This window comes from Hemicordylus capensis, chromosome 5 (assembly GCF_027244095.1).
Source record: "Hemicordylus capensis ecotype Gifberg chromosome 5, rHemCap1.1.pri, whole genome shotgun sequence".
Taxonomy (NCBI): Eukaryota; Metazoa; Chordata; class Lepidosauria; order Squamata; family Cordylidae; genus Hemicordylus; species Hemicordylus capensis.
In genome coordinates, this window is record NC_069661.1 from 259,842,266 (window position 1) to 259,856,328 (window position 14,063).

Below are 14,063 nucleotides of genomic sequence, written 5' to 3' on the forward strand. Positions count from 1 at the left end.
TACGAGAGAGCCTCCTCTTCAGGTAGAGGGGTTGCAGCCCCTCGGCTTTGCCTGCCGATTCTCCCAGCGCAAGTCCCTGGCGGGATCTCCAGGTAGGGCTGGGAGAGATGCCTGCCTGAGGCCTTGCCTGCCAGGGCTGCAACCTCTCTGTCTGAAGAGGAGGCTCCCTTGTAGTTGGCAGGAAAAGGGGGCAGGAGCTCTCTCCTCGGCAGCTTTGGGGTGCAGCTCTGGCAGGGAGTGCCCCACAGTGGGGAGTGTGGCTTTGGGCTGCCCTCAGTGCTTTCGTGCTGGCTTGCCTGCCATCTCCTGTAACAGACGACCCCCCCCACCCCCCGCCGCCGCCGAGCAGAGCTCTGCCCTTGGTTGAGCGCAGAGATGCTGCAGCCAGCAGCTGGAGCCGTTGCTGCTTACTGCAGCCCCTCGCGCTCCCAGCCAGGTGGTCCTTGGTGCGGGGCCAAAGGGTCAATGGGATGAGGAACTCGTGTGTGTGTGTGTGTGTGTGCGCAAGAGTGAGCGTATGCCTGCATGCCGAACGGGAGAGACATGCCCTCTTCATGTCAGTATCTGTTTGCCCACATGCAACTGGTATGGAAGGCTGGGCCATGCTGGGGGTGGAGGCAGTGTCAGCTTCTGTGCACAAAGCTCAGCTTCAGTGGCAGTTGTGGAAGAAACCCCTCCCTGTGGCCCAGCTGCTGGTGGGTCAAAGAGGGCTTGCCCTTGCCTTGAATCCAAGATCTCCGAGCAGGTACATGTGACACACAACCAACAGGAAATACGCCTGATCCTAACAGAACTGGAGGGTTTAGGAGGTGCAGCAGTACAAGTTAGTCATCAAATGTGTTAATTGAGCAATACCGGACTATAAATATGTAGCTGTATATAAATACGAGTGAAATGGGCTTGCAGTTTGCAAGAATTGCTCCTGAACCACAAAATGATCACACATTCTCCCAGACTAGCTGCTTTATTTTGGGCACGTAATAGTGCTGCTGCCAAAAAAACCCTAAAATGACATATTCTTGGAGGATGAATGAGATAAGCAAACAAAATAGCCAGTTCAAAAAAATCTTTTGTGGCTTTTGTTTTGTTGCACACGTTTCATGGAACTCCCAACATGGCTAGAAATGTAATGAACTGAAATAGTATCACTTACTGTTTTGTCATTTTGTGAAAGTCCAGACTTTCTGTCTATGAAAGTACCCATGAAAACTGCCAGTTTGTCAGAAGGCATCCTTTCCCACATTTTCCCAATGGGAGTGTTTTCCCACATTTTATAGAAAATAAATGATTTTTTATTTTATTTTTATTTTTTTAGGGCTTTTAATTTTTTCTGGAGTGTGGGCAGGTCTGGAACCTACCTGTGAATAACACATTTCTATCTTTTGTCATTTGGGCGGAAGCTCCGGCATCTTTATATCTATAGATGGAAGCAAATGTTTAAATAATGGTCCAAAAATAAATGCATTATAAAATGCTAAGTAGCCATAGTGATTGTTATAATATGAGGAAAAGATATATTTTGGACCACTGTTTGGCTTTAATTATAGACTGTACTTACCCAAATTTGAAGACAACTTTACCTGCATTTACTCAAAAGGAACAGGACTCTGCATTTCAGATGACCTCCCAGTTCCTAATATTAAGAAAGCTAGTCTTGGATCCAGGTAAATACAGTATAGTTATATTTTTATAACTGGGGATTGTCAGTAAACACTTGACCAATAGAATGTGTACTCAGGTCACCTGTGTGTGGGGTCGCTCTGCCACAACAGCTTTGCTTAGGGTGGCCCATGGCGGGGCGTTGGGGTTGGGCTGAGCCCTACGCAGCAGGGCAGGCGATGGGCTTCCTGCTTTGCCTCCAGCCTGGCTGTGGTGACTCCCCCTGGCCCAAGCAAACCCTTGGGGGGGTGGGGGTGGGGGCTGACAAATGCCGTGGGGTCGGTCATGGGCCAGGCCACCTTCCACTTGGCGGCTGAGAGATCCTTCCAGCCGGCTGCCTGGACTTCATGGCCCCCTGTGACGGGGGCGGGGAGGAGGGCTGGAAGGCTGCTGTTTCTTGCCACGTCACCTGCCTCCCCGCTGCGTGCAACTGCAGCACCCGCCTGCCTGGAAGCCACCCAGGAAGGCACCCTGGCCTGGCTGGGCTGTGGGCAGTGCCAGGCTTCAGGGTCTTGACGGCTTAGTGCAGGGGAAGAGTTTCTCATCTGTTGGACGACTGTGAGGTGAGCCAGGAGTTTGGGGAGTGGGGTGTCTGTCCCTGTAGCAATGTCTTCTTTCTCAACTGCCAGCCGAAAACACAGTTGTGCTAATGCTGGCTGGGACCATAATACAGATTTTGTCTGTCTAACCCACTGGTTAAGCTCCCAGTTCAACAGATTGGCAGCTCGAGCTGTTCCGACAGAGCGTGTCGCAATTTTTTTTTTACACAAACACCCCATAAAACAAAATGAAACATGGTTTGCCTCAGGTAGTGGTTGTTTACTGTAGCATGGATCCATTGATGAAATAAGAGTTCTTAGTTTGGCTGTCTCAGACCATTTGGACCAAACGCTCAGCAGCTGCTGCTGTGGGCCTCCCTCTCTCTCTGGTTCAGCCATAATGGCATCACCCCTTTGAATCTGCAGGAGGGAAGGATCAAAGTGCCACCTTCACTTGGGCAATTTTGTCAGCCTGCACCCTTTCTCTCCCCACCCGCTTCTGCACTCATCCTGCTGCCCGCCCTACGTTTCCACTTGGCTTGTGGCTAGCGGGCCGGTCTGGCATCCCCTACTCTCCCTTTCCACCACTGGGATCCCAGATGTGCCCTCTTCTCTCTTGGGGGCTCAATACGGGGCTTCTCCTCCCTCTACAGCTGCTGCTTCGCTCGCCCCATTGTCCACTAGGCTCCACACCTCTTGCCCTTGCTGCAGAAACCCTTTGCTCTGCTTCACAAGCAGATAGTTGCTGCCCTTCCGATAGCAGGCTCTCCCCAGAGGCCAAGCCCTCTCTCCCCAGCTGGCACTTGCAGGCCATTCCTCTTCCCTTGGGGGCATCAGGACCAAAGGAGCAGGTCAGTCTGCCTATACCGTAGCTAGCCAGGGATGAAGAGCAAAGTTTGCCAGTGCCGCCTTCTAACAAACAGGCAAACTTTTAGACCAAGAGCAGAGCTCCAACTGTGATGAGAAAGTGTCAAATAATGGGAAGAAATATGTACACACACAGTGCTATGCAAAAACCACTATGTCGAAAGTGGTGAGGGGTGTGTGTGTGTGTGTCTGTCTGTCTAATTTGGCTCTGTTAATTTTGTATCACAGCCCAGCTGTGTTTGCTCTTGATTTCAGGGGTGGTCTTTAAACCTTGAAGATAAGTGGTTCAAATGTTATGGCTTACCTATTTTTATTGCGAACAAAACAGAAAATATACCAAGTGTCCCCATATGTGCCTGTTACATTTATTCGGGCATATGCCGAGCCTTTATCTTAGGAACATACCTTCTAACCAGTTCATAACTTCATCCCAGGTCTCAAAACTCAGTAACCCAAATAAGTGCCCCCAAAGCCCAGCAGTGATTTTCCCCCAGCAACCTCCCCTTCCCTCTCACTTCCTGTGCTTTCAACAATCCCCACCCACCTGCATGCAGACAAGCCCAGTTCACGGCCCTGGGAGGGAGCTCTTGGCATCGTACTGGGAAGCACATGTGCTGTGGCAAAGGCTAGTTCACTTATGGGCAGGCCGAAGGTAGAGAATACCATTATGGGCCATCCCCATCAAGATGGCAGAGACCGGAGCATTGGTGACTCACCATGAAGGCTCCTTCTTGCTGCGGGGTCCAAGGGCGTCTCACAGATGGGTTATCTTCACCCACATGACTCCAAGGCAGGACTATGCAAATCAGTTAGAGTTTAAGTTCGGGAGGAGGAAGCCCCTCCCCAGTTCTTTTAGTACCAGAAGCGACAGGCACAACAATGAGAACTAGGCCAACGTTACAGTAATCACTTGGCAGAAAATTTACACTAATGGATTTCTGGACGGTAGTTGCCGAGTGGGTCGGCCGAGACGCCCTTGGACCCCGCAGCCAGAAGGAGCCTTCACGGTGAGTAACCAATGCTCCGTTCGCTGCTGCTCTGGGTCCCAGGGCGTCTCACAGAGGGGACTTCCCAAAGCTCTGGGTCCCAAGGAGGAGGATACCAGCTACTACCGTGCAGTATCCTGCCGGAGGACTCTCCTCCCAAACACTGCCTGTGCAGATGCAAACATAGCGAGTTTATAGTGTCCGGTAAAGGCAGAGGGAGCCCACCAGGTCGCCGCTCAGCAGATGTCTTGGACGAGAGCAGAAGTGGGAAAAGCCGCTGCCCTAGTGGGATGGGTGAGAACCATAGTCGGAGCCCTAAGGCCTGGTGATCCCTACGCCAGAGATCTACTGAATGGAAAAGGCAAGTAAAAGCAGCAGAGCTGTAGCTCTGAGTAGCTGCCTGGCGCCTTGCAGGACCAAAGAACTGGGGAGGGGCTTCCTCCTCCTCCCGAACTTAAACTCTTAACTGGTTTGCCCCGTCCTGCCTTGGAGTCCTGTGGGTGAAGATGACCCCTCTGTGAGACGCCCCGGGACCCAGAGCAGCAGAGAGCGGACAGCCGAAACTTAATCCGCCCGGCTGGTGGCGCATCTGCCTTCTGACATTTGGGCTGAGAGGCGAGCCTGAGCAGCAGCAGCAATCAGGGAGAGCTCTTGACCCCTGGAGACCTCACTTGGGAGCCGCTGGGCTCGCAGCTCCCGGGGCGGACAGGCCTCAGCCCTCTGAGCGGGGAGCGCAGCATGTCGCCGCACGGCTTGGAAAGGAAGGAGGGTTCCAGGAGGAAGCACAGGAGGAGGGGGAGGAGGAGGAGGGGCCCAGCCAGCCCACCCCAGAGAAGCCCCGTTCTAGGGGGAAGGTTGCACAGAGCGGCTGGGGAGAGACACCTCCAAAGACACACTGTTTTGGGTTTTGCTTTTTTATTAAATCCCGTTAGTTTTTTCTCTTCATATATTTCTCTCCTCTAGGCACAATACAATACAAGGACTCTGTAGGTTTGACACAATGTACAGGGACTTCAATAATCTACAACTGCTCAGGGAAATTACAAAACCCTCCATTTCACACCAGTCACAGCCTTTATCTTACAAATAAAAAAGGGGGGCAGAGGAGCAGGAGGAGCTGGGCTCCAGCCTATGCACAACGTTTCCGGGCTTGAAATAAAACACCACTGCTTTTAAAATAGGGTGCGGGGGGGGGGGGCGGCCAGACCAGACCCGGGGGGGGGGAGGGCCACTCGCTGCTCCGTGAGAAGAGCAGGGACATGATTTACAGTTTGGGATGACAATATATTGCCCCGGGGGGGGGGCGGGGGGGGCAGTCACAGGCGCAGCCGCCGCCTCTGGGGGGAAGCCACAGAAGGCTGCACTTTGCAGACACACCCAAAGAGATGGGAGGAAGCAGCAGCAGCAGCAGCAGCGCCTGAGGAGGAGCCCAGCAGGACACCCCTTGCGCCCCCCCGCCCCCCCCCGCCAGAAGGCAGCCCATTTCCACCCAGCCAGAAAAGAAGCCCACCCGCCCCCAGCAGCAGACACCCCCCCCACCCCCACACTGAGCCCCTCCTGCCTGAACTCTTCCAGTGGCCCCAGAAGCTGAAGCCAAGGGCTGTGGACCCGGGCCCAGGGCCTCTCAGCATTAGGCCACGCTGCACAAGGACTCCAATACTGCTCACACGCACACCTCCCCCCCCCCGCCCCCCCCCAGAAGCAGCCGAGCACTCCACCGCCACCCGCAGCCCTGCCGGAAGAGGAGGCCCCCCTTGGTGTGCAGGCTGGCTGGCTGCCTGGGGAGGCCTCAGGCCCGCAGCCACGTGGGAGAAGCTGCCTCTGCACGGGCAGCCCGCGGAGCTGGATGTGGGCAGAGCTGTCCTCGCGGGGCCTGGTGCCCCTTTGTTCCCTGAGCCTGAGCTGTCGCTGCTCTGCTCCGTCCGTGACGCCCCAGACTGACCCTGCCTTCCCCGCTGAGCAACGCTGGCAGCGCAACCTGGGAGACCAGGCTGGAGTCACGGAGGGGTGCCCGGTGCCTCCTCCCCGCTTCCTGCAGTCCTCTCCCAGCCCTGGCAGAGCTGCTGCTTGGCTTGCAGAACCCCACTCGCAGCCGTGGGGGGCGGACTCAGGCATCGGACAAGCAGCTCTGGATGCGGTCGATCCACTGCTGGGCCAGCTGCACGTCCTGGGCGCAGAAATTGTAAACACGTTTCGTCGTCTTCAGCTACGAGGGGAAAGGAAAGTGTGGCCAGCGCCTCAGTCGCGGCCAGAAGGCCAAGTGGCCGCAGCCTCCCGCCCCGGCCACAGCAGCAAGAGGGCGAGCCCTTCTCCAGGGAGGACTTACGTCGAAGAAGGCTTTTTCGTCCACCATCTTGGGGGCTCCCATGGTGGGGGTGCCTGGAGTGATGGACTCCACCTCGGCCAGGTCGATGACCCCTTTGCACTCGGTGTCCAGGCGGCTGTCATAGTACCGCAGCTGCAAAAGAGGCACCATCGGAGCGGCCACCCATTCAGACCGGGCTGGCTCCCCCTTCCCACCAGCACTCCGCTCCCGCCCCCTACCTGGTGCTTGGTTTTATCCAGCACAAACCAGCGAGGCTTCCAGGGCTTCATAAAGGCGCCTTTCTTGTAAAGTGACCCTTCGTATGACCTGTTGAGAGCAGAGGCTACTTAATGTGGAGAGGAGGCAGCTGGGCAGGGGACCCTTCCTTCCTCCCCCCCCCACCCGCCCACGGGGGCGTCTCCCGCACCGGTTCTCGCTTTCTGCGGTCTGGAACTGGCTGTAGAGGGTGCTGGTGCTTTTGCGGCCACCTTGCTTCCCACTGGAGGGCGTGGAAGTGCTGCTCGCGTCGTTATCCAGGCTGAGGTTGATGGTGGAGCTCACCCCGCTCTCCTGGAGATAGACGCCAAGCGAGCGCCGTTGGTGGGGCAAACTGGATGCCATGAGCAGGGAACTGGCTCCCATCTGTGGGTGGAAAGGGAGGGGCAGTGTGGGCAAGAGGTGTGCTCGCCTAGCCTAGCCTCTCTGGCCAGAGCCAAGGGGGCCACTGCCCTCTCCACTGAGACCCTAACTCACTCTGCCACTGGGGTCTGCCTGGGCCTCTGCACGCTGGAAGGCCTTCACTTTGTCCCACATGTCCTTCCAGCGCTCTGGGACCTGCCCCAGCTCCATCTCCAGGCTCTGCAGCTCCTGCAAGGGGGAAGCTTCAGTTAAAACTCAGACTGGCATTCCGAGGTGGGTCACCCTCATGCAGCACAAAGGGCAGCTGTGGGGGGGGGGGGATCTGGCTGCATGGGGCGCATGGCTGGCCGGCAGAGGCCGCTCTTCTCCAGCCAAGAGGGAGCCGCCTGCCTCGCAGTCTCAAGCTCCGTCCCACTGTGGGAAGGGCTGGAAACGTGCCCATCCCGACATGGCTGCTGATAGACCTGCCATCACAAGCTTTGTGCCAAGACAACAAAGACTAGTGATGTGCAAACCAGTCTGGAAATTTGATGCTTCGGGGGTTCCGTTCAGAGGTTTGGGGTTGAACCGAACCCCAACCCCCAACCCCCAATTCTGTCCAGACCAGAACCGAACCCCACCCAGTTCGCAATTTTTATTTTATTGGGGGGGGGTTAACCTTCTCTCTCCTCCGGGGAAGTTCCTTGGGGTGGCAGGGGGGTCCGCGGACCTTCACCTCCCCCCGCCAGCCATTGAAATGCCCCCTACAGGCCTTTTCAGCCCATTTTTTCAGCCCATTTGGGACTTCTTAAAGTGTTGTGGCTGCTAAAATGGAGGCTGGGCCATGCCAGGCCTTGCAGAGGCCATTTGCGCATGCTCAGTGGCCATTTTTTTGACAGCCATTTCTTTTGAAAAGAAAATGGCCACCACACGTGCGCAAATGGTCTCTGCAAGGTCTTGGGCCATGCCTGGCTGAGGCCATTTGCACATGCGTGGCAGTTGCCATTTTGGCTGCAGAGGCCACTTTAGGGGGCATATCGAAGGCCGGAAGGGGGAGGGGAACCTCCACAGACTGCCGCCCCCAGGAACTCCCCAGGAGAGAAGATAATTTTTTTAAAAAAAAAAAATCACAACCCCACCCCTACACCGGGCGGGTGGGGGAGGTTTGAGGGATGCTAGTCCGGTCAGGTTTGAGTCCAGTTTGGACTCGAACCGAACTGGGCCAGCCAGTTCAGTGCACAACCCTAACAAAGACCCAGCTCAAGAATGTGGGGGAAAGAATGCTTCCAGAACAAAAGCAGACCAGACTAGGAAAGCACTAGGCAAGCCAGGCTGCTCCTGTGCCAAAGGTGTGCGCAAAAGGAAGCCCCACTTTATTTGGGCCACAGGCATAAATCATCACACGCATCCCCCCCCCCCGCCGCCAAATCCCTATTAACCTCTTCTGTGCCGGGCCAAGAAGGAAGCGAGGTGGCCAAGCCGCCCAAGTAGTCTCTTCCAGCTGCCCCTCTGAATCCTGAGACTCCTCCCAAGGCCAAACACAGAGGCCCAGGGGAAAGGAGCCTGCTGGCTGCACCCCACCTCAGAAAACCCCTTTGCCCCTGTGAGCAGCTGCAATGAAAGGGGCCCCATAGGTGTTTCCACTGTGGGATCTTCTTCCCACCCCCTACAAACAACCTTCAACATATTCCCCCACCCCCCATAGAGTCAACTGTCATATTATTACTACTCTTGGGCTCTGCACTCAGCCCAACTTGCTACCGAGAAGTGTTATTTCACCCAAGAACGGACTCCCTGCGCAAGCATGTAACTTTGCAGATACAGTCGCTCGCATCCGTGCTGATTTGGACTCCAGAATTTGGGCAGTTCCGGCAGAGGAACCTCGGGTACCATCCGGTCCTACTGTGTTGGATCCTTTTCAGTGGGTCCAGCCTGAGGACATGGACAAGATCCTGGGCAATGGGCAGGTGACAGCGTGTGCTCTTGACCCTGGCCCTTCATGGCTAATAAAAACTGCCAGGGAGGGGACAGGCAGATGGCTGGAGGTGATAATTAACGCCTCATTAAGGGAGGGCAGGATGCCACCGTGCTCAAGGAGGCGCTGGGAAGACCATCTATCTATATAATTATTTCACGGCCGACCAGAAATGCGTGATGTGGGGATCTTTGGCAGGCGGAAATGTGGCAGCGGAGGCAGGCCCAGACCCAGTCGCTGGGGGGGGGGGAGAAAGGGGGAGCAGAAGCGGGCGGCGGGGAGGCGAAAGCGAGGAGGGGGAGGAGGTGGTGGTGGTGAGCTGTGGTGAGGAAGCGGAGGGCGGTGGAGGCCCAGCGGGGGTGAGAGGAGGCGGGCAGCAGAGCCGTGCCGGAGAGGAGCCCGGGCGGATGCTGGAGCCTCACTGCGCCCAGCCGGCGGGGAAGGAAAGCAGAAGGTGGTGCTGGGGGACAATTGCTCGGCTCTGTGGCCACTGGCCTGTGGCGTCCCTCAGGGTTCGGTTTTGTCCTACATGAAAGCGCTGGGAGAGGTCATCCAGAGACCTGGACTGAGTTGTCAGCAAATATGCAGATGACACTCAGCTCTATCTCTCCTTGTTACCTGATCCTAGGGAGGCAGTGGATGTCCTGAATCAGGGGCTGGAGGCTGTGATGGGCTGGATATGGGCTAATAAACCGAGATTGAATCCAGACAAGACAGAGAGAATGTTGGTCAGTAGGAGAGCCAATCGGGATGAGGAGATTTTACCAGTTCTGGACGGGGTTGCACTCCCCTTGAAGGAGCAAATACGCAGCTTGGGGGTATTGCTGGATCCAGCTCTGCTTCTGGAAGCTCAGGTGGAGGCGGTGGCCAGGGGGGCCTTTGCACGGCTTTTCTCAAAAAGGCTGATCTGGCCACAGTTACCTACTCCTTACTCACCGTCATGGCTGGATTACTGTAATGCGCTCCTTGAAGACTATTCGGAAACTGCAGCTAGTGCAAAATGCATCAGCTAGGATTTTATCTGGAGCTGCCCGCTGGGATCACATCACACCCATTCTGAAAGAGCTGCACTGGCTGCCAGTTTGTTTCTGGGTCCAATTCAAGGTGCTGGTTTTGAACTTTAAAGCCCTTAATGGTTTGGGCCCTGGATACCCGAGGGTCCACCTGCTCCCAAGGGTTGCTGCCTGCTTGACGGGGGGGCTCTGCTCCGGGTGCCGACAATGAGGGAGGCTTGGCTGTTGTGCATGCGGGACAGGGCCTTCTCTGTTGCTGCCCCCAGACTCTGGAATGCTCTCCCGGTGGCTATTCGCTCCTCGGTCTCCATCACAGCTTTTAGAAAGCATGTGAAAACTTGGCTTTTTACCCAGGCTTTTGTGTGATTGTCTCCGCTGCTGCTGCTTTGTATTTTGTATGGTTATTTTATGCATACATTTTAAAATCTTTTTAGTTAGATCTCTGTTTTTATTTTTTAGCTTAATATTTTAATTGTGTAATTTTTATGGTCTTGTTTTAATTTTTGTGTAAACCGCCATGGGATTGTTTTAATGAAAGGTGGTATATAAATTTAACAATCAATAAAAATAAGCCAAATCCCCACCTCCTCCAAGTGCTGGGCCCAAGGGACCCAGCAGCCACGGAATGGCTCCCCCCGTCTAACAGCGTCCAGGATGCCTTTGCTGCCTTCCCCGTCCGTCTTCAGCATCTCTCTTCCCTGCTCTTTCAGGCATCGGCAGCACCAGGCATGCCTTTCCCAGCACTAGCCTACAGAGTCGCTGGTCTTCAGCTGGAGAAAACCACCCCCAATGCAGGGCGGAGTGAGGCCTTTCCAACAAGCCTCAGCCCCCCCCGCCAGCCCCGTGGAGATTCTCAGTGCCCCTCCCAGCGTAAATCTCCCCGGAGCCCCCTTCTGCTTCAGTCCATCCCTGAGTCGTGGAGCAGTGTCAGGCGAGGGGGCCGCTTTCATCTGCTGGCTGTGGGCTGCTGCTGCTGCAGGAATCAGGACGCTGGGCGGGAGAGGCCTCCTTGGGCCTGATCCAGCAGTGCTTCTCTCATGTGCTTAAATTGCCCAAATGCAAATCAAAGAAGAGCTCTGCCGACTCTTGTAACAAGACCTGAAGCACATCTCTCTTCAACCAGGCTTTCAATCAGACTGTAAATTCATAGCTAGTTTTTAATTGTCTTAAATCTTTTGTTTTAATTGTTATGCTTTTAAAATTGATTGTTTTAAGATATAAACTGCCTAGAGATCACTGCATAACCTCAACCAACCAATATGGGTGTGTGGGGGGGGTGGGGGGAGGAGCATGCTGCCTCTTGGCAAAGTTGACCAGTTGGATGGCGGCCTGGCTGACGTGGCCCCCAGAGAAAGGATCCCAGCGCTCAGCAGCCCGGCCAGCCTCAGATTCGCGCCCCCAGCCCCAGCACTCTCTCTCCTGGGGAGCCTGAGGCCAGGACTTCCCAACAGGTCCAGTTGCAGGGGAGCAACAGCAGCGGAAAAGAGGGGCTGCCCTCCTCTCCTGCCTGGGGGCTCCCCAGAGGCGGCATCTGGTGGGGGGCCACTGTGTGGAACAGCAGGCTGGACGAGAGGGGCCTCCTGGAGAGGCCTGGTCCCCCAGCAGGGCTGCTCCGATGTTCTTGTGTCCACTGGCCAGGCAGTACCATGTCCTCTTCAGGACCCTGGAGAACACTTGCCCATCGGACACCTCTTGGATGAGATGCTGGACACAAAGCCTAACCTCCACCTGCTGTGTGGGGCTGAGAGGGAGACCCTCCCTGGATGCCTGAGGGGCAGGCAACCATCCCTCCACCTCCCTTCCAGAGCCAAAGGAGGCTGAGAACACACTCGGGGGGAGTGGACGCCAAGCCCTCCTGACTGAGGAATACACCCCTCCCCTCCCCTCCCCAATTGCCACAGAACTCCAAGGAACCTTTGGGCCGGGAATCTGCCGAAGGGCCCCCCCGTCAGTCGTGCCATCCACAGGCCCTTCTTCTCCTGCAACCAAAGGGGCGGGCAGGGAAGCTCTCCTGGGCAATGCCCCGGGGCCGGGCCGGGCCGGGCCGGGCCGGGGGAGCAGGACAGCCACTGACCTCCAGCAGCCGAGAGATGGCGTCGGGCTCGGTGCGGCTGCGGTTGCTGTAGCAGGGCCAGATGATCTTGCGCCGGCTTTGCGGGGCGTTTGTGTCGGGCAGAGTGGCCTCCTCCAGCTCCTCGGCTGGGCACTGCACCAGCTCCCAGTCATAGGAGGGGCCCTCCGCCAGGGTCTCCTGAGTGTAGTAGTCCCACACCTTCAGGTTGGAGATGTTGCTGTAGGGACGCAGCACCTGCAGACAGAAAGGCCAGGGCCCCACTCAAGCCCCCCTGCCCGGGGAAAGTACGCTGGGCCCTATGCTGGCCACACCAGGCCAGGGGGACACGGAAGCTGCAGGAAGGGCCTGGCCACAGCAGCTGCCCACCTGGCTGGCACTCACCTCGCCATCCTCGGGGGCGTACATGTAGTTGAAGAAGATGGGCGTCTTCTTGTTCAGGCGCTCCACGTAGTCCCAGATGGACCGGGACAGCTGGGAGCCTTTCCGCTCACCTTTCTCTTCGTACAGCAGGCCTGGCGAGGAGGGAGGAGTGACTCTTGCGGCCCTCCCAAGAGCAAGCCAGGCAGCCCCCCCCCCCCCCCGCCCCCGGGCTCCTTACCCAGCTCGAGTCGCTCGTAGTCAGAGTCGAGCAGGAAAGTGCGGAAGCGACTGGAGACGTAGTGGTAGCTCAGGAACTTCAGGAAGTACTGGCTGAACTCAAACTCCATGGGGAACTGCAAGTGGATCTGCAGGACAGGCAAGGGAGGTCAGAGGGCAAGAGGGCAAGCCCCTCCCTCCCTCCCACCCAGGAGCGGGCCGGCTCTCACCTGATGGACGCAGTCCAGGAACTGAAGGAAGATGGGCGTGAAGCCGCTGCTCTGGCTCGCCAGGGTCTGTGCCCCGCGGTGGCTGAAGCGGTGCCCAAAGGACAGCCATTCCTTCTCCACCAGCAGCCGGAAGCCCTCCAGGGTGCGATAGTAGGGGTCCGACAGCAGTTGCACCAGAGACACCAGCTGCCGAGGAGGAGGAGGAGGAGGAGAGAGGAGGTGAGCAGCAGCCTCGGGGCTGCCGGCCACGGGGGGGTGGTGGGCGGAGGGGAAGAAACAGGCACCCACCTGGGTGGTGATGTCCCAGCCGTCCTCCAGGCTGACCAACACGGACGAGCCCGTGTCCAGCAGCTCCACCACAAGCACAGAGATCTGCAGGATCTTATGGATCTGTCGAAAGGGCGGAGGGAGCACATCTGTGACGCAAAAGCCTGCCTGCACCCAGGCCGCGGCCTCCCCCAGAAGGGCCGTGACCTGGAGCCTTCTCCCCGCCGGCAGAGGTGCAGCAGCCTACGCCACCCTCTCCGGCATGGAGGGCCTCCCCCCCCCCGCCCTCGGCCCCCGCCACAGACCTGCACCAGCCACTCCGACTCTTCCAGGGAGCGCAGGAAGGCCACCCCCGGCTCCGGGGAGGGCGTGCTGGGCACACAGGCCTTCATGAGCTTCTTGAAGCTGCTCTTGACCTGCCGCGCATCAAAGACCTCGATGGGCACCACCTCCCAGTGCTGCAGAGGGTCGGGCTTCACTCCCTAGACAGGCAGGGAGAGAAGCCACGTCAGCAGAGCCCCCCGGCCCTCTCCCCAGACCGGCCCTGCGGGGACCGCCTCTGGCCTGACCCAGACCCGGACCCGGGAGCCATACCCGGAGCTGGGATTTGTCGCCAATGATGTACAGTGAGGCCCGGTGCTGCCGCAGGAAGCTGGCCTCCGAGGGGGAGCCGTTGGGCTGTGTGCTCAGCAGTTCCTTCCCAGCCAAGCGGGAGCCAATCTCCGTGGTGAGGGCATAGTTGCTCATGCGCCCGCTGGCCCGAATGCTGCCCCACTTGCCTGCAAGACAGAGCAGCCTCTCAGGGGGGGCCCCTCTGCACGGCTTCCCGCGGCCCAGGACCGGGGCTCAGAGCCTCCGCGCCCCCCAGCCCCCCAGCCGATGGCCCTGGCCAGGCTTCCTCCGGGTGGCCCCTCCCGCCTCAAGCCCAGCCCATCCTTACCTAGCAGAGGGGCG

The 14,063-nt window shown here is 57.5% G+C and overlaps 2 protein-coding genes across 9 annotated transcripts in view; one reads left to right on the forward strand and one right to left on the reverse strand.

Moving 5' to 3' along the window:
- Nucleotides 1-3,414, forward strand: part of PPP6R2 (protein phosphatase 6 regulatory subunit 2) — a 155,174-nt gene extending 151,760 nt beyond the window's left edge. The window contains exon 23 of the mRNA XM_053257246.1: nt 1,548-3,414. Coding sequence (XP_053113221.1) covers nt 1,548-1,668 — 121 coding nt within the window. The 3' untranslated portion in view covers nt 1,669-3,414. The remainder of the gene's footprint in view (nt 1-1,547) is intronic.
- Nucleotides 3,415-4,949: 1,535 nt separating this feature from the next.
- Nucleotides 4,950-14,063, reverse strand: part of SBF1 (SET binding factor 1) — a 138,945-nt gene continuing 129,831 nt past the window's right edge. For all 8 annotated transcript variants that reach the window (XM_053252430.1, XM_053252435.1, XM_053252436.1 and 5 more), the window contains 12 exons: nt 13,704-13,888; nt 13,415-13,591; nt 13,131-13,232; nt 12,843-13,028; nt 12,635-12,761; nt 12,418-12,548; nt 12,037-12,270; nt 7,110-7,223; nt 6,784-6,998; nt 6,596-6,683; nt 6,378-6,509; nt 4,950-6,257 (listed from right to left, as the gene is read on the reverse strand). In XM_053252430.1, the coding sequence (XP_053108405.1) occupies nt 6,159-6,257; nt 6,378-6,509; nt 6,596-6,683; nt 6,784-6,998; nt 7,110-7,223; nt 12,037-12,270; nt 12,418-12,548; nt 12,635-12,761; nt 12,843-13,028; nt 13,131-13,232; nt 13,415-13,591; nt 13,704-13,888 (1,790 nt within the window). In that variant the 3' untranslated portion in view covers nt 4,950-6,158. The remainder of the gene's footprint in view (nt 6,258-6,377; nt 6,510-6,595; nt 6,684-6,783; nt 6,999-7,109; nt 7,224-12,036; nt 12,271-12,417; nt 12,549-12,634; nt 12,762-12,842; nt 13,029-13,130; nt 13,233-13,414; nt 13,592-13,703; nt 13,889-14,063) is intronic.